This window comes from Macrobrachium rosenbergii, chromosome 7 (assembly GCF_040412425.1).
Source record: "Macrobrachium rosenbergii isolate ZJJX-2024 chromosome 7, ASM4041242v1, whole genome shotgun sequence".
Lineage (NCBI taxonomy): Eukaryota > Metazoa > Arthropoda > Malacostraca > Decapoda > Palaemonidae > Macrobrachium > Macrobrachium rosenbergii.
The window spans coordinates 1,320,072-1,342,500 of record NC_089747.1 but is presented as its reverse complement, the minus strand read 5'-3'; the positions used below and the strand labels follow the sequence as shown (position 1 = coordinate 1,342,500).

The 22,429-nt window shown below is 38.0% G+C and overlaps 1 protein-coding gene across 1 annotated transcript in view; it reads right to left on the bottom strand.

Moving 5' to 3' along the window:
• LOC136839928 (uncharacterized) overlaps positions 1-19,683 on the bottom strand; it is a 43,792-nt gene extending 24,109 nt beyond the window's left edge. Inside the window, exons 1-2 of the mRNA XM_067106204.1 lie at positions 19,650-19,683; positions 19,135-19,270 (exon numbers count right to left, since the gene is read on the bottom strand). Of these exons, the coding sequence (XP_066962305.1) occupies positions 19,135-19,270; positions 19,650-19,683 (170 nt within the window). The remainder of the gene's footprint in view (positions 1-19,134; positions 19,271-19,649) is intronic.
• Positions 19,684-22,429: the final 2,746 nt, after the last annotated feature.

Sequence of the window (22,429 nt, the reverse complement as noted above, 5' to 3'; positions counted from 1 at the left end):
GACTGTTATGCGTGCTTGGGATGTTATTGTGCTGATAAGTGTTTTATGTTTTCTGTGCTGGAATATAAGTATTTGCTTTTGTTCTTAGTAGGAAAATTATATATATATATATATACATATATATATATATATATATATATATATATATATATATATAGGCCTATATATATATATATATATATACATATATATATAAGGAATGTCTTTTCCTGCAATACCACAGTGTAATATGAATAAAAAAAAAGGCCCATAAAACACTATTTAAACGTTGCAACCATATATTTCGGCCACTTGCTTCTGTGCCTCTGTTCACTGGTAGAATATGGACAGCTGAAATGTTACAAGGGTATATATACAAAACGTATGTAGGTGTGGCATTGTCCCCGATGGTATGCAGGTGACCGTTTCCTAAGAAGGTGGAGAGTAACCATTCCTAGTGGCTTTTGGCCTCATTAACTCCCGTTTGGCGACGATTCTGGAGGTCTTGTTCTCTGGGCCACCTTCCAGAAGAGTCTGAGGATTAACGCGTCGATGTCGTCCGATTTCCAATGTCCTCTGGACAAGTTCATGTTGTTGGTTTTGACTGATGACAGCAGATTCCAGCATCCTTCTCTTTTTGTACGGACGGCTACTTTGAAAACCAGCTCCGCCCCACCCCCTAGTGGAATGGCCAGTATCTCTGATATGTAGGAAAATCCCCGAACTCTCCGAAGCATATCTTGCCGACCTTTGTGCTCTATTATTCTTTTGCAGAGCGATCTACCTGTCTCCCTATGTAAACCTCACTACAGTTACTGCTCGGTATCTTGTAAACTCGGCTTCTTCCCCTTTGGTATTTAAGTACACGTTAATGAGCGACTCCCCGATGGATTTGGGATAATGGAAGATGAAAGGATTGTTAGACCTGAGTTGTTCTGTATTTTTGGATGTTTTCGTCATAAGGTAGCTTTATTTTGTTGTTGAAATCTATTTGTCTGTTGTGAGTGGGACTTTTGTAGTATATTTTATTCGCTTTGTTAATAGCCTTCTCGATAATGTGTGGGGTGGGCAGAGCAGTTGCGTTAGGTGTTGGCGGATCGTGTTGAATTCTTCGTCTAGGTACCCATTTGAACATATTCTAAGCTCCCCTGAGGAATAAGTTGCACCCTGCCATGATCTTCACGGAGACATCGTGGTTCCTTAAAGAAATGAATGTGGAAACAAGAAAGTGGGTTTCCCTATAACAGAAGGCATACCTGTTCTGTTCTCTTATGATCAGTACATCTAGAACGGCAATTTTCCTTCCTTTTCCATTCCATTTTGAATTTTATGGTCGAACTATGAATTTAGTCTATTAAAAAATTCATTCAAGTCTCCCAGCTATTGTCCCAGAAAGTAAAAATATCGTCTACGTATCTAAGCCAGGTCATATTGCAGAGGTTTGACGGACGACAAAATTTCTGTTTCAAATATTCCATGTACAAGTTTTGCTAAAAAGAGCGTGATAGGGGACTTCATGCTACAGCCAAGTTTTTTGTTTGTAAAAATTACTATTGAAAGAACACACGTTGTTAGTTACACAGAAGTTTTGATCAGTTTTAGAGTTTTATCTGCCAAGAGGAAAATGGTCTTTATAGGTTGTAACTTCCTCTCTAAGAAAGACAACACGTCGGCGATCATTATTTACTAAAGACAACACGTCGGCGATCATTATTTATTGCCAAAGACAACACGTCGGCGATCATTATTTACTAAAGACAACACGTCGGCGATCATTATTTACTAAAGACAACACGTCGGCGATCATTATTTACTAAAGACAACACGTCGGCGATCATTATTTACTAAAGACAACACGTCGGCGATCATTATTTACTAAAGTCCCGATCGCCGACGCGTTGTCTTTCTTAGAGAGGAAGTTTAAACCATATAAAGACCATTTTCCTTGGCATAGATAAAACTCTAAACCTTATCAACCTGTGTAACTAACAACGTGTTTTTTTCAACAGTACTTTTTACAAGACAAAATTTATTGCAGCATGGGAAGTCCCCTATCACCCCTTTTAGCAAACTTGTACATGGAATATTTTTGAAACAGAACTTTGTCGTCCATCAAACCCGCAATATGATCTGGCTTAGATACGTAGACGATATTTTTACTTTCTGGGACAATAGCTGGGGAGACTGGAATGAATTTTTTAATAGACTAAATTCGCTAGTTCCGACCATAAAATTCAAAACGGAATGGGAAAAGGAAGGAAAATTGCCGTTCCTAGATGTACTGATCATAAGCGAACAGAACAGGTGTGCCTTCACATATAGGAATCCCACTTTCGCTGTTTCCTACATTCATTTCTTAAGAACCACGATGTCTCCGTGAAGATCATGGTAGGGTGCTACTTATTCCTCAGAGGGCTTAGAATATGTTCAAATGGGTGCCTAGACAAAGAATTCAACACGATCCGCCAACACCTAACGCAGCTGCTCTACCCACCCCACATTATCGAGAAGGCTATTAACAAAGCGAATAAAATATATACCAAGGTCTCACTCACAACAGACAAATAGATTTTAACAATAAAATAAAGCCTGGGTAACGACGAAAAACATCCAAAAGCCACAGAACAACTCAGGTCTAACAATCCTTTCATCTTCCATTATCCCAAATCCATCGGGAGCCTGCTCATTAACGTGTACTTAAATAACAGAGTGGAAGAAGCCGGAGTTTACAAGATACCGAGCAGTAACTGTAGTGAGGTTTACATAGGGGAGACAGGTAGATCGCTCTCGCAGAGAATAATAGAGCACAAAAGGTCGGTAAGATATGCTTCGGAGAGTTCGGGGATTTTCCTACATATCAGAGATACTGGCCATTCCATAAGGGGGGGTGGGGGGGCGGAGCTGGTTTTCAAAAGTAGCTGTCCGTACAAAAGAAGGATGCTGGAATCTGCTATCATCAGTCAAACCAACAACATGAACTTGTCAGGAGGACATTGGAAATCGGACGACATCGACGCGTTAATCCTCAGACCTCTTTCTGAAGAAGGTGGCCCAGAGAACAAGACCCCAGAATCGTCGCCAAACGGGAGTTAACGAGGCCAAAAGCCACTAGGAATTGGTTACTCTCCACCTTCTTAGGAAACGGTCACCTGCATGCCATCGAGGACGATGCCACACCTGCATACGTTTTGTATATATGCCCTTGTAACATTTCATCTGTCCATATTCTACCAGTGAACAGGGGCACAGCAGCAAGTGCCCGAAATATATGGTTGCAACGTTTAAATAGTGTTTTATGGACCTTTTTTATATTCATATATATATATATATATATATATATATATATATATATATATATATATATATATATATATATATATATATATATTCTTCGTTTTTGTCTTTAGTATGGAAAATTGTATGTATATATACACATATATATATATATATATATATATATATATATATATATATATATATATATATATATATATATATATATATATATATATATATACATATAAAAAAATATTGCTACACAACGCTACACATTACACATAACCAAATTTTGTCTTAACCTATAAGCACTAAATGAATATATATAACAATTTACTCCAGTGGAAAAAAAACTATTATCTACAAATAATGAAAAGAAACAAATACATAAAATTCCTTAAGCTACAAAATCATCACTTCATATAAATACAAAATATTTAACAAGATATCCCTTAGTATCACTCCAGATCGATAATATCATATTAACAATAGATGAACAATATTACCACATATAAATAGTACTTACCGTCACTGATATTACTGTTAAAATAGATAGTATATCCACGAAAAGCTATCTTAACCAAAAGATTGTTTAACATGCAATGTTTAGGAAAATGGTATATTATCCAAACGGTATTATGAAATACAATGATTAAGAAAATAATCTCCAAACGGTAGTATGAAATACAATGATTACGAAAATATCCAAATGGTATTATGAAATACAATGATTAAGAAAATATCCAAACGGTGTTATAAAATACAATGATTAGGAAAATATCCAAACGGTATTATGAAATACAATGATTAGGAAAATATCCGAACGGTATTATGAAATACAATGATTAGGAAAATATCCGAACAGTATTATGAAATACAATGGTTCGGAAAATATCCAAACGGTATCATGAAATACAATGATAAAGAAAATAATATCCAAACGGTATTATGAAATACAATGATTAGAAAATATCCAAACGGTATTATGAAACACAATGATTAGGAAAATACTGTCTTATCCAAATGGTATGATAAATTACAATGTTTGGACAAATCGTATCTTATCCAAACTGTATTATGAAATACAATGATTACGAAAATAGTATCTTATCCGAAAGTTATGAAACGATTATGAAAATAGTATCTTATCCCAACGGTATTATAAAATACAATGATTAGGAAAATATTATCTTATCCAAACGGTATTATGAAATACAATGATTATGAAAATAGTATCTTATCCCAACGGTCTGATAAAACACAATGATTAGGAAATAATATCCAAACGGTATTATAAAATACAGTACAATGTTTAGGAAAATACTCTCTAATCCAAACGATATAATGTACACAATGTTTAACAAAAAAACGATATGACATACAATGCTTAGCGAATAAAATTTTCAAAATTCATTATAACCCTTAGATCAGCGAACATTATAATGGTTTCATAAGCCTATTCAGATAACGACACAACATCTAGAAAAATGCGGTACTATAAAAGCCTATAAACCTATAAAAACATCCCTATAAAAACTATCCTAACTATAATTTATCTATATATGGCTATAATTAACAGTCTCAGGACTTAACAGACAATATTGAAAATTAAATAAAAATGTAATATTCTGCACTTACCAAATCCTCGAGTTTGCGCCCATCGGGAAATCCAGTATTCTTCGTGGATTCAGTTCAGTGGGACGGTAACTGAATGAACCACTTGATAAACCGGTAACCGAATGAACCACTTGATAAACCGGTAACCGAATAAACCGTTTGATAAACAGGTAATCGGATGAACCACTTATTAAACCAGTATTTGTATGAACCACTTGATAAACAAGTAATCAAACGAACCACTTGATAAAACAGAAATTGTGTGAGCCACTTGATAAACCGGTATAAGATGAACCACCTGATAAACTGGTAATCGGATGAACCACTTGATAAACCGGTAATCGGATGAACCACTTGATAAACCAGTAATCGTATGAACCACTGAATAAACCAGTAATCGTATGAGCCACTGAATAAACCAGTAATCGCATTAACCACTGAATAAATCAGTAATCGTATGAACCACTGAATAAATCAGTAATCGCATGAACCACTGAATAAACCAGTAATCGTATGAACCACTGAATAAATCAGTAATCGTATGAACCACTGAATAAACCAGTAATCGTATGAACCACTGAATAAATCAGTAATCGTATGAACCACTGAATAAACCAGTAATCGTATGAACCACTGAATAAACCAGTAATCGTATAAACCACTGGATAAACCAGTAATCGTATGAACCACTGGATAAACCAGTAATCGTATGAACCACTGCATAAATCAGTAATCGTATGAACCACTGAATAAATCAGTAATCGCATGAACCACTGAATAAACCAGTAATCGCATTAACCACTGAATAAATCAGTAATCGTATGAACCACTGAATAAATAAGTAATCGTATGAACCACTTAATAAATCAGTAATCGGATGAACCACTGAATAAATCAGTAATCGTATGAACCACTGAATAAATAAGTAATCGTATGAACCACTGAATAAATCAGTAATCGTATGAACCACTGAATAAACCAGTAATCGTATGAACCACTGAATAAATCAGTAATCGGATGAACCACTGAATAAACCAGTAATCGTATGAGCCACTGAATAAACCAGTAATCGTATGAACCACTGAATAAACCAGTAATCGTATGAACCACTGAATAAAATAGTAATCGTATGAACGACTGAATAAATCTGAAATCGTATGAACCACTTAATAAACCAGTATTCGTGTGAATAACTCAATAAACCAGTAATCGTATGAATCACTTAATAAATCAGTAATCGTCTGAACCACTTTATAAACTAGTTATCATATAAACCATCTGATAAACCAATAAATGCATGAACCCCTTGATAAAACGTAATCGTATGAATCACTTGTTAAATCATAAATCGAATGAACCACTGAATAAACCAGAAATCGTACGAACCCCTTTATAAACCAGTAATCGTAAGAGCCCCTTTATAAACCAGTTATAAACCACTTGATAAACCAAGCAAAGCATGAACCACTTAATAAACCAGTAATCGTATGAACCACTGAATAAACCTGTAATCATATGAACCACTTAATAAACCAGAAATCATATGGACCACTGAATAAACCAGAAATCGTATGAACCCCTTGATAAACCATAAATCGAATGAACCACTTAAAACGAGAAATCATATGAACCACTTAATAAACCAATAATCGAATAAACCACTTTATAAACCAGTCATCATATAAACCACTTGATAAACCAACAAACGCATGAACCACTTAATAAAACCGCATCATATAACACTCATGATTATCTAGACGACCGCGCGTAGTTCACTCGAACGCACAGACGTTGGTACTGAGGTCTCTCTTGGGCCCACCCCCGCCCCCCTTCCCCCTACCTGGTCACGTGATCGGGAAAGTCTTTCTAAATTGCCTAATTTCAAGGTTAAGGCTGTTAAAGAGACTTCGGGAAGCTCTGCGTCCGGTTTCTGAGGCACTGACTTTGCATAAACTGCCAAACGACCTTAACAGCCCGCAGCGGTAGTTACGGGTCAAAAATACTTGCCTTGCGGAACTCCAGATATATTTATTTAGGTTTTATTGGTGAAGATATAAACAAATAATGAGTAAATTTGCATAAACTGCCAAATGACCTTAACAGCTCGTAGCGGTAGTTACGGGTACAAAATACTTGCCTAGCGGAACTCCAGAATTATTTTTATTTTATTGATGAAGATATGAATATAAGTAATGAATTTTTTAATGAAATTTAGGCTGTCATGCTTAAACACCATGGGGCACTTTCGGCCACACGCAGACAGAAACGCAACGACGCAGACCAGACGTCTGCGTGACATCAGTTCCCCTAAAATGATGTCAGAAATTCTAAAAAAAAAATAAATAAATAAATAAATAAAGAATTCAGACATTTGCCATCAGTAATTAAATAAACGATGCGTTTGCTGTCAAAAACCCTTTGATGGCTGCCGAAGATCAAAGAGTCGCCGGCGCTTTATATATATATATCCATCCATTCGCGCGGGGGCGGGGGGAGGGGTGGCGGGGGAGGCACCCCGCCCAACCCAACCCCCCGGAATAATTTCAGTATTTTTTTTTTTTTTAATGGCGCTGTTTGTTTACCATCGGAAGCGCCGACGATATTATCATTTTTCGGTAAATGATTTCCGCCTGAGCTTATTAATGTCTCGGCGACATATTTAATAAGCTGTCGCTATAATCCCCATGGGTGGAGAGAGAGAGAGAGAGAGAGAGAGAGAGAGAGAGAGAGAGAGAGAGAGAGAGAGAGAGAGAGAGAGAGAGTTTAAGAAATGCTATGCTTAACTCCAAATAATATAAAAGGGAGAAAGAGACTTAAACATGGAGAGAGAGAGAGAGAGAGAGAGAGAGAGAGAGAGAGAGAGAGAGAGAGAGAGAGAGTTTATGAAATGCTAAGCTTGCCTAATAACATAAAGGTGAGAAAGAGACTTAAACATGGGAGGAGAGAGAGAGAGAGAGAGAGAGAGAGAGAGAGAGAGAGAGAGAGAGAAAGAGAGAGAGAGAGAGCTTGCAAAAAAATAAAAAATTATATGGAATTACCATTCCTAATTGTCATTTCATTCTGTAGCTTAATCCCCGAGTGAGATTTTGCCTCTGTCCTTGTCTAAGTATAAGCATTAATTGCTTTCGACTCGAGAGAGAGAGAGAGAGAGAGAGAGAGAGAGAGAGAGCATACACGCGTGTGTATTATGTGCGTGAGATTAACATTTTTAAAACCTGCCACAAAAAATAGATTAATGACACAGAAGAGGAAAATGGTTGCTTACAATACCAGTTCCACAGAACAGCAGCAAAAATCGCAACACAAATAAACTACTACGTAATTATCTAAATGCAATTCTTTGAGTAATTTGCATGAAATATGAAGGAACATATTTAATATGCTGGTTATATCAATGGTATGTTTTTTCTTTTATTTTTTTTACTAAATATAAATATTAATTGTTAGATGATTTTGTCTAAGCGAGATTTGACGCGAAAGCGGTATACATAGACATATATATGCAATATACTGTACATACAAAAATATGCATATGTATGCAGTATACATGTTATTTTTCTAATTATAAATATTTATTGTTAGATGATTTTGTCCACGCGAAATTCAACGCGAAAGCAGTATACAGACATACATGCAATATACATACAAAAATATGCATATGTATGCAGTATATATGTATATATACTGTACATATACAGTATATAATTTTATATATATATATATATATTATATATACTGTATATGTATATATATATATATATATATACATATATATATATATATATATATATATATATATATATATATATATATATATATATATATATATATATATATATATACACATACATATATGTATATAGATAGCTATATAGATATATATAGATATATAGACAGAGACAGAGAAATAGATAAATACACAGACAATCCCTTAAGAACAGGAGACTCCTCCCCCCTCCCCCCTCCCTTCCTACCCACCCAAACCAGCACTCCATTTCAAACCCTGGAACAAAGGGGGGCGCAGCCATATCCTAACCTTGTTGATATCCTACAGCATCATCCTTCGGGAAGCCCGAGGCTATTCTCATCAGGCAAGAAGGATGGAAGGATGGAAGGAAGGAAGGAAGGAATGAGGATATCTATTAAGTGAATCGGATACTTGTGGGATAGGCGACTGCATATAGACAAGAATTGGGGGGCGTAGACCCCCACCCTCCGCCCGTCTTCCTTTGGTATTTATTGTTATGATAATGAAATGTCATTCCGAAGGACTGTGGAAGAGGTTCTTGCAGAGAGAGAGAGAGAGAGAGAGAGAGAGAGAGAGAGAGAGAGAGAGAGAGAGAGAGAGGTAGGAGTCTTTTGGTTAGATAGGAAGAAGTTAAGCAAGTAAAGGTTAGATTGAGAGAGAAAAGGTTAGAGAGAGAAGATGGAAGAGAGAGACAGAAGAGAGAGAGAGAGAGAGAGAGAGAGAGAGAGAGAGAGAGAGAGAGAGAGAGGGAAGTCTTAAGTAAGTTATAAATGAGACAGAAGAGAGAGAGAGAGATAGAGAAAAGATATGAATGGAGAGAGATATAGAGAGAGAGAGAGAGAGAGACAGAGAGAACAAGGCAATCTGATTAAAAAGAAATGAGAGAGAGAGAGAGAGAGAGAGAGAGAGAGAGAGAGAGAGAGAGAGAGAGAGGCCAGAGGGATTAAAGAGAGTCAATGATTAAACAGAAATAAGAGAGAGAGAGAGAGAGAGAGAGAGAGAGAGAGAGAGAGAGAGAGAGACAAACGCCTCTTTCGAAAAAGCAAAGCAATAAGAGACACTCAAACAGATATTAGAATGGCCATCTTGGAAACATAACAAAATTGCCTCTCTCTGTCTCTGTCTCTCTCTCTCTCTCTCCCTCTCCCCTCACCCTCTCTCAATCCGTCCCAAAGTTGTTCCTCCGGCTCCCGACTCTCTCTCTCTCTCTCTCTCTCTCTCTCTCTCTCTCTCTCCCCCGAAACTTGCGAGGATATGACATATTCAGATGAAGTTGGTTGCGCCCAAAATGTAATTTGCTTTGGGATTTGCAATATCGAATGTCATTGGAACTGTATGTAAATTACGAACGTTTTCAGAGGAGACGATGTGTATCAGAGGACGGCTCTCTCGGCAAAATGCTTCGTCGTCGTTTCGTTTCCAATGCTTCGTTCGCTTCGCGGGGAGAGAGAGAGAGAGAGAGAGAGAGAGAGAGGGCGGGGAGTGAGGCGAATTTAAGCGGGAGAAATGTCCTATCCTCTTCTCTCTCTCCCGACGTCCCTACCCAGTTATTGTCTCGTCTCTTCATTTTTCCCCTTTTCGAAAATTTTTTTATTTTTACTTTTTTTTAAAGTTTCTTGTCCGTTCCCTCTCTCTCTAACTTTCTTTCTCTTTCTCTCTCTCTCTCTCTCTCTCTCTCTGTCGCTTTCTCCACCTTAATGGCTTTCTAATTGGATGGCACCTAAGAGGAGGCGGAATCATCATGAGCGGTGAAAGGTAAAACGGTAGGTGCTGCTTTCCCCTCCCCCCTCCCCCACCCCTTCCCAAGAGAAGGAGGAGGAGGAGGGGGAGGAGGAGGAGGAGGTGGAGGAGGAGGGAGTGCAGGTCCCCATCCCCCCCAACCCCCCGGACGGGGGCCCGCCGACGACACTCCGGTCGAAAGTGAAACAAAGTGGAGTCGTGAGCGAAGCCCAATAAAAAAATAGGGCCAAGACTCGAACCTTCAAACCTACCTTCCTACCACTGCTACTCCTACCACCTTACCTCCACGAGAGAGAGAGAGAGAGAGAGAGAGAGAGAGAGAGAGAGAGAGAGAGAGAGAGAGAGAGCGAGCGGCGGTTGGCTGGTTGGCTTCGGAATGGGAACCGGGAATTCATTTTGTTATATTTGTTTTGTATTACTTGGACCGCCGGATGCCTTCCGCGGCTCAAAGAACTTTAATAGAACAGATGGAAATGCGCTCTTTCTCTCTCTCTCTCTCTCTCTCTCTCTCTCTCTCTCTGTCCTCCCCAAACAGATACGAACTCCGATACAGCGGATGATCTGCCGACGGTGTAACGGCATTCCGCGTCGTCAAAGGGGGTCGGAGGGGGTCCGGATCCGGTTCCGGGGGTGTGACGTCCGGATCCGGTTCCGGGTAAGAGTCCGGATCCGGATAAGAGGAACTCATCGCCATAGGCGGCAAGAGGTCACATGGTAAAGATGGGACGAATGATGTTTCTCTCTACCGGCCATTAGCGGTAACCAAATCTCTTTTCTTCCAATCGGCCAGTTAGCGTCGTCGGACAGTCCGGATCCGGATTAGGATCTGGTTCCGGATAAAAGGAAAACGTTCCCATAGACGGAAAAATGTCTCGTGGTGAAAAAGGAGTTAAATCCCGTTACTCTTAACCGGCCATTAGTGGTAACCGAATTTCGTTTCTCTCAACCGGCCATCAGCGGCAACCGAACTCCGTCTCTTCAAATCGCCCTGCAGGCATCATCGGACAGTCCGGATCCGGATCCGGATAAGAGAACCCCGTCTTCATAGACGATTAAAGGCAGTATAGTAAAAACGAGGCCAAATCTCGTTTCTCTCAACCGGCCATTAGCGGCAACCGAATTTCATCTCTTCAAATCGCCCTGCAGGCGTCGTCGTTCCTTCGGATCGGATAAGAGAACCCGTCTTCATAGACGATTAAATTAGCGGTAACCGGCCATTAGCGGTAACCGAATCTCGTCGTTCCTTCCAACCGGCCATTAGCGGTAACCGGACATAGCGGCCCCTCTTTCGAAGGGCGAGGGGGGGAAGGGTCGCTTACGTGTTGGAGGGGGGGGCGGAGAAGGGGGGGAGTTTCCTTCGGCCCTCCAATGAAAAGGTATATATATATCGGGACGGAATACCGCCGATATTTGTACATATCATGCATAGAAATGGCGTTTTATTCACATCCACGAAATTGCTTTTCCATGGGGGGCGAACGCAGCGCGGCCGCCCTTGTCTGTGTCTACGCCCTAGGTAGGTAGGTGGGTAGGTAGGTAGGTAGGTGTCCTCTTTCTCTCTCTCTCTCTCTCTCTCTCTCTCTCTCTCTCTCTCTCTCTCTCTCTGCAGGCCGCGGTCACCAATAAAACTTTTAGTCGGTTATTTGAGGCGACGCCGAGAGAGAGAGAGAGAGAGAGAGAGAGAGAGAGAGAGAGAGAGAGAGAGAGAGAGAGAGAGAGAGAGAGAGAGAGTTTGAGAGATTGAGAGAGAGAGAGAGAGAGAGAGATCTATTTTAATTTAGAATTTCTTCTTCTGACTCTAACCCTTTCTATATATATAATTTTTTTGGAGAAAATGCAAAAAAAAAAAATTCAATATTTTTTTGCATTTTCTCAAAAAAAAATTTCTAATCCGGAAAAATTTGAGAGAAAAATAAATGCGAATACCTCATGTTCAGATTGTAAGAAAAGATTCCTTTTTTTTTTTATTTAAGTGAGAGAGAGAGAGAGAGAGAGAGAGAGAGAGAGAGAGAGAGAGAGAGAGAGAGAGAGAGAGGGGGAGGGAAGAATTAGGGAAGGGAGGAAGGAGGGAGCTGAATTTGGCCCGGCCGAAATGTATTACAAATCGCCTAAAATATCTGATCTTTTCTTCTCGTAATGAACTGATTCCGTTTGACTCTGTAATGAATTACAGTGTAATCTTGGTAATTAATGCCCTTGCTGTTTAACATGTAATGTAATAATTGTTTTTGTTATTTGTTAATTTCATGATTATTTTGATACTGTTAATATCCTTGTTAATGTAATTGTTATTGTTATTTGTTGGTGTTATAATTACTTTGCCTACTGATGGTGTTGTTATTATTATTATTATTATTATTACTTGTTTATCATTATTATCATTATCATCTCCATTCCCCTTCGGATTAATGATAATAATATAATGCACTGTTAAATAAATATAAACATAAACAGAATAAAAATAAAAATAAAAATACAACAAATAAAGAAATTAGAAACAGAGAATAAATATAAATATAAATATAAATAAATGTTAATAAATGGCAAAATTAACTCAAAATATGAATGAAAATGAAGACAATTAAGAATAAATTAAACTAATTACCTTTTCAGTCGCTCAGGGTGTAACATATACTCCCAGTCTTCCCACATGTATCGACCGTTTTCGTCGACACACTGAAGGCTTCTACCCATAGGGGGGTAGTGCCGTCAGAGCACCTCATTCGGTGCACTGTAGGCATTGTTTAAGGTTCTTTGCAGCAACCTCTTTCATTCCTATTACTGTACCTCCTTTCATATTCTCTTTCTTCCATCTTACTTTCCTCAACCCTCTCCTGACAATTGATTCATAGTGCAACTGAGATGTTTTCCTTCTGTTGCACCTTTCAAACTTTCACTGTCAATTTCCGTTTCAGCGCTGAATGACCTCGCAGGACCCAGTACTTGGCCCTTGGCTTAAATTCTGTATTCAATTCAGTTCAGTTCGGAAGGCTTCTACTAGCGATTATCATTATTATGAAAGATATAAATGATATTTACGTAACTTCTATTTATAAAGAATATCTTTATACTAGACCAAGATCATTTCAGGTCTACTTGTAAACTTTATATATTTTACACTTTACAGATTATTATCTCTTGTAAAGCAACCATTTCCCCCAAACTAATCTGCATGTTTTTCAACGCAAATATAAGTGATACGAGTAACAAATGCGCCGGAGTTTCTTCGGCGCAATCGACTTTTCTGTACAGCCGCTACAGCGTCTAATCAAGGCTACCGAAAATAGATCTATCATTCGGTGGTCTCAGTAGAATGCTGTATGAGCCGCGACCCATGAAACTTTAACCACGGCCCGGTGGTGGCCTATGAAGCACGATTATGGCTAACTTTAACCCTAAATAAGATAAAAAAAAAAAAAATCTATTGAGGCTAGAGGGCTGGAATTTGCTATGTTTGATGATTGAGGAAGGATGGTCAGCATACCAATTTGCAGCCCTCTAGCCTCAGTGGTTTTTAAGATCTGAGGGAGGACAGAATAAGTGCGGACAGAAAAAGTGCGGACAGAAAAAATTGCGGACGGACAGACATAGCGGGCACAATAAAATGAACAAATAAAATGAAAATAAATAAAGAAAATAAATAAATGAAAATAAAAAACAATTACGATATGAATAAAAATTTTTGATAGTTATATAGGAACTTGAAATACGTATATTTTAGGACGAACACGGGATCGGTCATTACAATCAGCATTAAAAGCTAAAATTAAAAACTAAAACAGGTTTCTACAAATATTAAGTAACTTCGCTTTTAAATTCTAGATGGCGCTGAGATCGACAAGCTAGCCCGCGACACATTGTTTACATTTTGCCAAGTGACTTAATTGTGATTGTATAACTTATGCTGTTCGTTATTTCGGAGTGATAATCGTATAATTATGACTTGCAGACTTTGACAATGACTTTGAACGTTGTAACTGGACTTTATGATATTAAAACGACGCGAAATTCTTGTGAAAAAAGCTTGAGAAATTGCGTAGACGTTGCCTGGCCTACGTAGCCTAACCTGGCGGGCTGTAATGACGAGTGAAGCACGAATCTGTTACCCACCTTTTCCATGGTTATAGATGGTTATAAACAGACAGATTGCCATGGTAGCCTAATAGCCTAACCAAGAAGGCTCTGATGGATGAAGCCTAGACTTGTGATTGTGTTTTATAAACAGACAGATTGCCATGGTAGCCTAATAGCCTAACCAAGAAGGCTCTGATGGATGAAGGCTAGACTTGTGACTGTTTTCCATGGTTACAAATAGTTATAAACAGACAAATTCTCATGGTAGCCTAACCAAGGAGGTTATGACGGTCGAAGCCCGGACCTACAACCCTTTTCGATGGTTATAAATGGTAATAAACAGATTTTCATGGTAGCCTGACCAAGAAGGCTCTAATGAGTGAAGACCGCACCTTAGATAGATTTTCATGGTAAGTGCACTTAAAACTTTAAGTATACAAAGTACTTTAGTAACTGACTTATAAAAAAAAAGAAAAGCTTACCAGTATTTCAAACAGAGGTGGTAGTCGACATAGGTCTAAAGCAATTAACTTTAGGAATGGCTTATAAATGAGCAGTTCTGAGCTGATGTGAAAAACGCTGTAAGGCATTCAAGGGTTATAATGGGCCCGGTTTGGACCTTAGGAATTCAGCAAGCAAGTGGGACGCGTACACACAAACACGCACACACACAAACAAAAAACGATGTAAGCTTAATAAACTAAGAGTCCAGTGTCACTAGATGTCAAATTCTCAAACCACAGATTTGACTGATTCTGCTGAAATGGACTTTTTTTTATTTTTCGTAATAATGGAAAACAAGTACAAAATGCGCAATCGAGTTTTCTGTACGGTGTATAATGCTGTATGAAACTTTCAGCCACGGCCCGTGAAAATCTTAGCCACGGCCCACGAAATTCAGCCACGTTCCGATGGTGGCCTGGGTTGTTGGTACCTATATCGTTGTCAGAAGTACGGTTATGGCTAACTTTAACCTTAAACAAAATAAAAACTGCTGGGGCTAGAGGGCTGCAATTTGGTATGTTTGATGGCTGGAGGGTGGATGATCAACATACCAATTTGCAGCCCTCTAGCCTCAGCAGTTTTTAAGATCTGAGGGCGGACAGAAAAAGTACTAACTTAGGTATATATTCTTCATTTTCCTCTTCGCCATCATGATAAATCCGTCATTATCATCCTCACCATCGGGGAGGTTTTTTTAGGAATTTTTTTACGAGTTTTTTATGATTTCTTTCATTTTCTTGACATTTTGAGACCAAGAATGTAAAAAAAAAAACGTCAAAGAAAAACGTAAATATAATAAAACAATCCCCTTGTATTTTACTAAATTTAAAGACTGCGTGAAAAACAACTCGGAAAAAACCCACACCACCTTCGCCCTCTTGTTTTCTTATTTTCCGAATATCTTAAAATCCATGAAGTATATTAAAAAAACTAAAAAAAAAGTTTCCCAACTCCGTATTATTCTAGACGTTTTAAAGACCGGAAAAAAAATATCTGGAAAATATCCACATCTCGGAAAAAACCCAGATCTTGTAAAAAACCTCGACAAAACCCACATCTAGTAAAATACCTCTCGAAAAAACCCACACCTCCTAAAAAAACTCTCGAAAACCCCACCTCTCGTAAAAACTTCTCGAAAAAAAAAACACATCTAGTAAAAATGCCTTCTAAAAAACCCACATCTCGTAAAAAAACTCTCGAAAAAACCCACATCTCGTAAAAAAAAACCCACATCTCGTAAAAACTCTCGAAAAACCCACATCTCGTGAAAAAAAAAATCTCGAAAAAACCCACATCTCGTGAAAAAACCCAAATCTCGGAAAAAACCCACTTCTCGGAAAAAAAAACCCCACATCTCGGAAAAAACCCACATCTCCCACATCGCCTTTGTTTTCTAGACACCTTAAAGACTATAACGTACAACTCGAAAGAAAACCACACCATGTTTTTTAGACATTTTAAAGACAGTATCAAAAACAACTAAATTGAACCCACACTTTTTTCCTAGACGTGTTTAAAACCCTAAAAAACTCGTAAAAACATGCAACTTATTTTCTAGACATAATAATATATATATATATATATATATATATATATATATATATATATATATATATATATATATATATATATATATATATATATATTTATCTTTATATACACATATATCTATATCTATATCTATATATATATGTATCTATTTCTATATCTATCTCTCTCTCTCTCTCTCTCTCTCTCTCTCTCTCTCTCTCTCTCTCTCTCTCTATATATATATATATATATATATATATATATATATATATATATATATATATATATATATATATATATATATATAGATATATATAAACAAAATATATTTGCTCATGTGTGTGTGTGTTTGTTTGCGTATACATCATGTACAAAACTCAGTAAACGAAAAAGGACAAAACTCTCTCTCTCTCTCTCTCTCTCTCTCTCCTCTCTGTCTCTGTGGCAGTCTGGTCTCCTAGCAAAACGCGAGAGCGAAGCAATTGTCCATAAGTCTCATTTAAGCCAAAGTAATCATGTTTATCGCGGCGTTCATTCTAAGGTAATTCAAAGGTAATTGGGCTTGAGGGGAGGGGAAGAGGGGTCTTGGCCCCTCTGGCGGACTACATTATCCCTCATTCGATTTTCGGGAACCTGAGGAACTCTCTGACGAAGACTCATGGCTGGGACGAGGCGACTTTATTTGGGAAGGTTTTTTTCCGAGTTTTTTTATTTTTTTTTGCGGTTTTTTAAAATGTCTAGAAAATTAGGAAGTGTTTTTTTTTTAGATGGTTTTCTAATTGTTTTTAAAATGTATTGGAAATATGGTGTAGGTTTTTTCAATTTTTCAGAGGTTTTTTAATTTTGTTTTATTTTCGTGGTTTTGGAGAAGTCTAGAAGAGTTTTTTTTTTGTATTTTCCAATTTTTTATTTTGGCATTTTCAAACGTCTAAGAAGTTAGGCAGTAGGTTTTTTTGAGTTGTTTTCATTACGTCTTTAAAATGTCTTGAAAATTAAGGACTGGGTTTTTTTCGAGTTTTTTCATGGTCTTTAAAAAGTATAGAAAATAAAGTGGGTTTTTTTCGAGTTTTTAGCGTTTATATATTTTCCTAATGTCATTCTGGCAAATAGCTTCCTTTCAAGATGAACCTAAGAATTTTTTTTATTTTAAACTTAATTTAAATTTATTATTATTCACAGCAATTAAACGTAGTTTTTTTAGTCATTCCAAATTTTATAAAGATTTTTTTAGTAAGAAATTATCTATTATCTGTTATCTATTTCCTATTCAATAGGTAACGCTAATGAATAATTGAATAGCTTCGTAGAGCACTACTGCTCACGGCGTGCGCGCAAATTCGGTGACCATCTCCGTCCAAAATACGGCTGACCTCTGACCCTCTACCTCCAGAGACTTAGGTGAGGTCAACTCCAAATCAGCTGTTTACTTATTCTTATTATATAAAATTTACAATTACAATTCAGTAATGTTTTCTCAAATTTTATTTAAAGTAAGCTTTCCCTGGAGACAGTTCAAAGCTTATCGTGACTCACGAAGCTTTGTCAGTAGCGAGAGAAAGCTTAAGTTTTAATTTTATTGTGACCTGATTTGATAAGAAAGTAAGCTTTCGCCGGGTAAAGTCAAAAGCTTATCGTGACTCACGAAGCTTTGTCAGTAGCGAGAGAGAAGCTTAAGCTTCTGTTTAAACATGACCTAAGCTTATTTATTCACAATTGTAATTTCCATGTATCTTCTCAGATTTGGCAAGAAAATAAGCTTTCGCTGGATTAAGTCCAGAGCTTATCGGGACTCGGCGGCTTGTCTGTAGCGAGAGAGAGAGAGAGAGAGAGAGAGAGAGAGAAAGCTTAATTAAACTTTTGTTAAAATCTGACCTGAGGCTATGTACCATGTCTATGCAGTGACCTTATACATAGTATAGATATTATTTTTGACTCCTAGAAAAATACTTTTGAACAATAGATATTATTAAAAGGTGATTTGATAAAGAAGAGAATACCAATATAATTCCTTTAAAGTAATTAATTATTGCTTGTTATTTAGAAGTTATTTATTTAAATACTGGTCTTTTGTGTAATGCCAGTGTCATTGTGGGTTAGGTTAGGTTTTTCTGTAATCCTTTTTTTATTTGTAAGGGCATTTTTCGTTTATATATGTAAATATACACGCATAAACGCATTTATATATATATATATATAATATATATATATATACAGTATATATATATATAATATATATATATACACACACACACATTTATAATTACACGCCCACGCCTATTACATCACAAACGCGCCCAATCGCCTTTGACGAGAAACTCGGCGTGTCATTCTCCACCCCCCAAAATAAAAGCAAAGTGTGTGTGTGTGTGTGTGTGAGAGAGAGAGAGAGAGAGAGAGAGAGAGAGAGAGAGAGAGAGAGAGAGTGTTGTCAGGGGGTGTGCCCAATGATAAATCCATTTGATTACAGCAATAATTACCATATATTTTCGGCGGCCATTATTTATGCAAAGTATGTGTAGCCTCAGTGAATTATACTAATGGGATTTTAATTCCTCCGTTCCTTCCCCATCTTTTGCCCTGCGCTCTGCAATTAACATGAGTTTTGTTTATTCTCTGCAACATCTGCCTGGGTGGCTCTGCTGCTCTGCTCTGCTCTGCATTCCTACTTCTTCTTCTTCTTCTTCTTCTTCTTCTTCTTCTTCTTCTTCTTCCGTAAATCAGATGTGACTCTGTGGTCTTCAGTATCAGATGTGTCTTCTTCTTCTTCTTCTTCTTCTTCTTCTTCTTCTTCTTCTTCTTCTTCTTGGGGGAGGGAGAGGAAAGGAGAGGGAGAATGGGTGCGTTCATTTGCGCTCGTTCCGGCGAGCGTTTTTGGGAAGACGACTCTTTCATTATCTCACCTTTGAAGCTTCTTTTTCAGGTCTCTCCCCGGGGGTAAAGGTTGCGTTCATTTGGGTTCAGTTCGGGTAGCGCCTTCGGGAAAATGATAATCTATTACCCCATCCCAGAAGCTTCTTTCTAAAGTGTCTAATTTGGTAAAGGTCGCGTTCACTTGCATTTGTTCCAGCGAGCGGATTTGTAACAGGACGCCTTTTCTTTTCTAGAGTGTTTCAGGGGATAAAGGGTGCGTTCATTTGCGTCCGCTTCTGCGAGCGCTTTTGGGAAGATGCTACTTTATTACCCAACCTCGTGAGCTTCTTTTTTATGCCTCTCATGGGATAAAGGGTGCGTTCATTAGCGTTCGTTTTGTAGAACGCTTTTGGGAAGATGAGACTTCGCTTAAATCCACCTATGAAGATTCTTTGCAAGATCTACAGAGGAAAGGTTGCGTTCATTTGCGTTTGTTTCGGTGAGCGTTTTTGGGAAGCTTCTTTTTCTAAGGTGTTTCCTTAGGGGTAAAGGTCGCGTTCATTTGCGTTCGTTACGGCTAGCGCTTCTTGTAGTTTCTTTTTTTTAAGGTGTTTCCTTGGGGGTAAAAGGTCGCGTTCATTTGCGTTCTCTCCGCAGAGCGCTTTGCGAGGATGACACACTTCGTTAACCTACCTCTGGGGTATTTTTTCAAAGGTTGAAGGTTGCGTTCATTTGCGTTCGTTTTGGCGAGCGCTTTCGGAAGATAACATTTTTTTTAAGTGTTGACGGGGATAAAAGCTGCGTTCATTAGGGTACGCTTCGGCGAGCGTTTTTAGGATGATCATACTTCGTTGCCTCTTGAACGTCTTTCTAAGGTGTCTTATGGGGGAAAGGTTGCGTTCATTAGGGTACGTTTCTGTGAGCGCTTTTCCGCCAGACGGTACTTCATTACCTCACCTCTTGAACTTCTTAACTAGGTGTCTCATGGGGCAAAAGTCGCGTTCATTTGCGTTCGTTTCGCAGAGCGCTTTTCCGAAGGCGATACTTCATTAGTCCACCTGTGAAGGTTCTATCAGGTGTCTTATGAAGGAACGGTTGCGTTCATTTGCGTCAGTTTCACCGAGCGCTTTTGGGAAGGTGACACTTCATTACTCCGACCTCTTGAGCTTCGTCCTAAGGTGTTTCAGGGGATAAAAGGTTGCGTTCATTTACGTTCTTCTCGGCGAGCGCTTTGCGGAGATCTTCCTCGATTGCTCCACTTCTGAAGCATCTTTTCAAGGTGCCTAATATGTTAAAGGTCGCGTTCATTTGCGTTCGTTTCGCCGAGAGCTTTTGGGAAGGTGATAATTCATAACCCCACCTTTGAAGTTTCCTTCTTTCTCATGGGGTAAAGTCGCGTTCATTTGCGTTCGCTTCGGCGAGCGCTTTCGGGAAATTCTTGTTCTAAGGTGTCTCCTTGGGGGTAAAGGTTACGTTCATTTGCGTCCGCTTCGGCGAGCGCTTCTGGAAACTTCTTTTTCTAAGGTGTCTCCTTGGGGGTAAAGGTTACGTTCATTTGCGTCCGCTACGGCGAGCCCTTTCGGGAAGATGACGCTTTATAACCCGACCTCTTGAATTTCTTTCTATAGGTGTCTTATGCAAGAAAGGCCGCGTTCATTTGCGTTCATTTTGACTAGCGCTTTTTAACTCCATCTTTTGACGGCCTTAGTCACGTGACTCATTCTCCATACCGGATAACCATTCTATAAGCACATTATTTTTTCCAAGATGCCTAACCATTATTTTTTACCAAATTAAAAAAAATGGTTAAACGATTCATGAGCACGGAGGAAGGTGGAAATTTCTGGATTCCAAACTCGAATTAGACATAAGCCAGTTGTTTTTAATGACCATTGTGCTTGTCACATCATTAAAATGAAGCCGATATTTCAGGCATTTTACTGTTAAATCATGCTTATAATCAAATGAACTACAGTCTCTCTCTCTCTCTCTCTCTCTCTCTCTCTCTCTCTCTCTCTCTCTCTCTCTCTCTCTCTCTCTCTCTCTCTCTCTAATGTTGCTCTCCTATAGGAATTATCCTGGTTTATGGCTGGGGCATGTCATCATTGAAATTAAAAGGAGAGAGAGAGAGAGAGAGAGAGAGAGAGAGAGAGAGAGAGAGAGAGAGAGAGAGAGAGACTGTCAGAAAGGAGATAATATATATGAAGAAAAATATAATTAGATTCACTCCTGCCTCCCACTCACACTCTCTCTCTCTCTCTCTCTCTCTATCTCTCTCTATCTATATCTATATATATATATATATATATATATATATATATATATATATATATATATATATATATATATATATATATATATATATATATATATATATATATATATATATATATATATATATGCATGTGCATGCGCGTGTGCATTCACAACTTGTTACCAAAAAAAAACAGCGCCCAAAGAAAATATAAAAACCAACTTTATTCTACAATCAGAAAAAAAAAAATAATAAAAAAAACTCGATTTATTAAAAATGTCAGCCGGCCGATTCCGCCAGAGGATCGACCTCTAAACTAATTAAGCTCAATGCATCTCCCCTCTCATCGGATTATGTCCCCGCCGATATGAAATCTATTTTCGAATTCGTTATGATAAAGAGAAAAAAAGAAAAAAAAAATAATATATGGACAAATGGAGCTGAATTATATTAAGAATGTCGGTGTAGGGACGAAATGAGTTCGGTGTATTTTTGTAGCAACAACTGTGGTCTGGGATTCTCTTATCCGGAAGGTATTCTCTTATCCGGAAGATGTTCTCTTATCAAGAAGGTATTCTCTTATCCGGAAGATGTTCTCTTATCCGAAAGGTATTCTCTTATCCGGAAGGTATTCTCTTATCCGGAAGGTATTCTCTTATCCGGAAGATATTCTCTTATCAGGAAGGTATTCTCTTATCCGGAAGGTATTCTCTTATCTAGAAGAGATTTTCTTATCCGGAAGATATTCTCTTTTCTGGAAGGTATTCTCTTATCCTGAAGGCATTCTCTTATTTAGAAGATATTTTCTTATCCGGAAGATATTCTCTTATCTGGAAGGTATTCTCTTATCCGTAAGA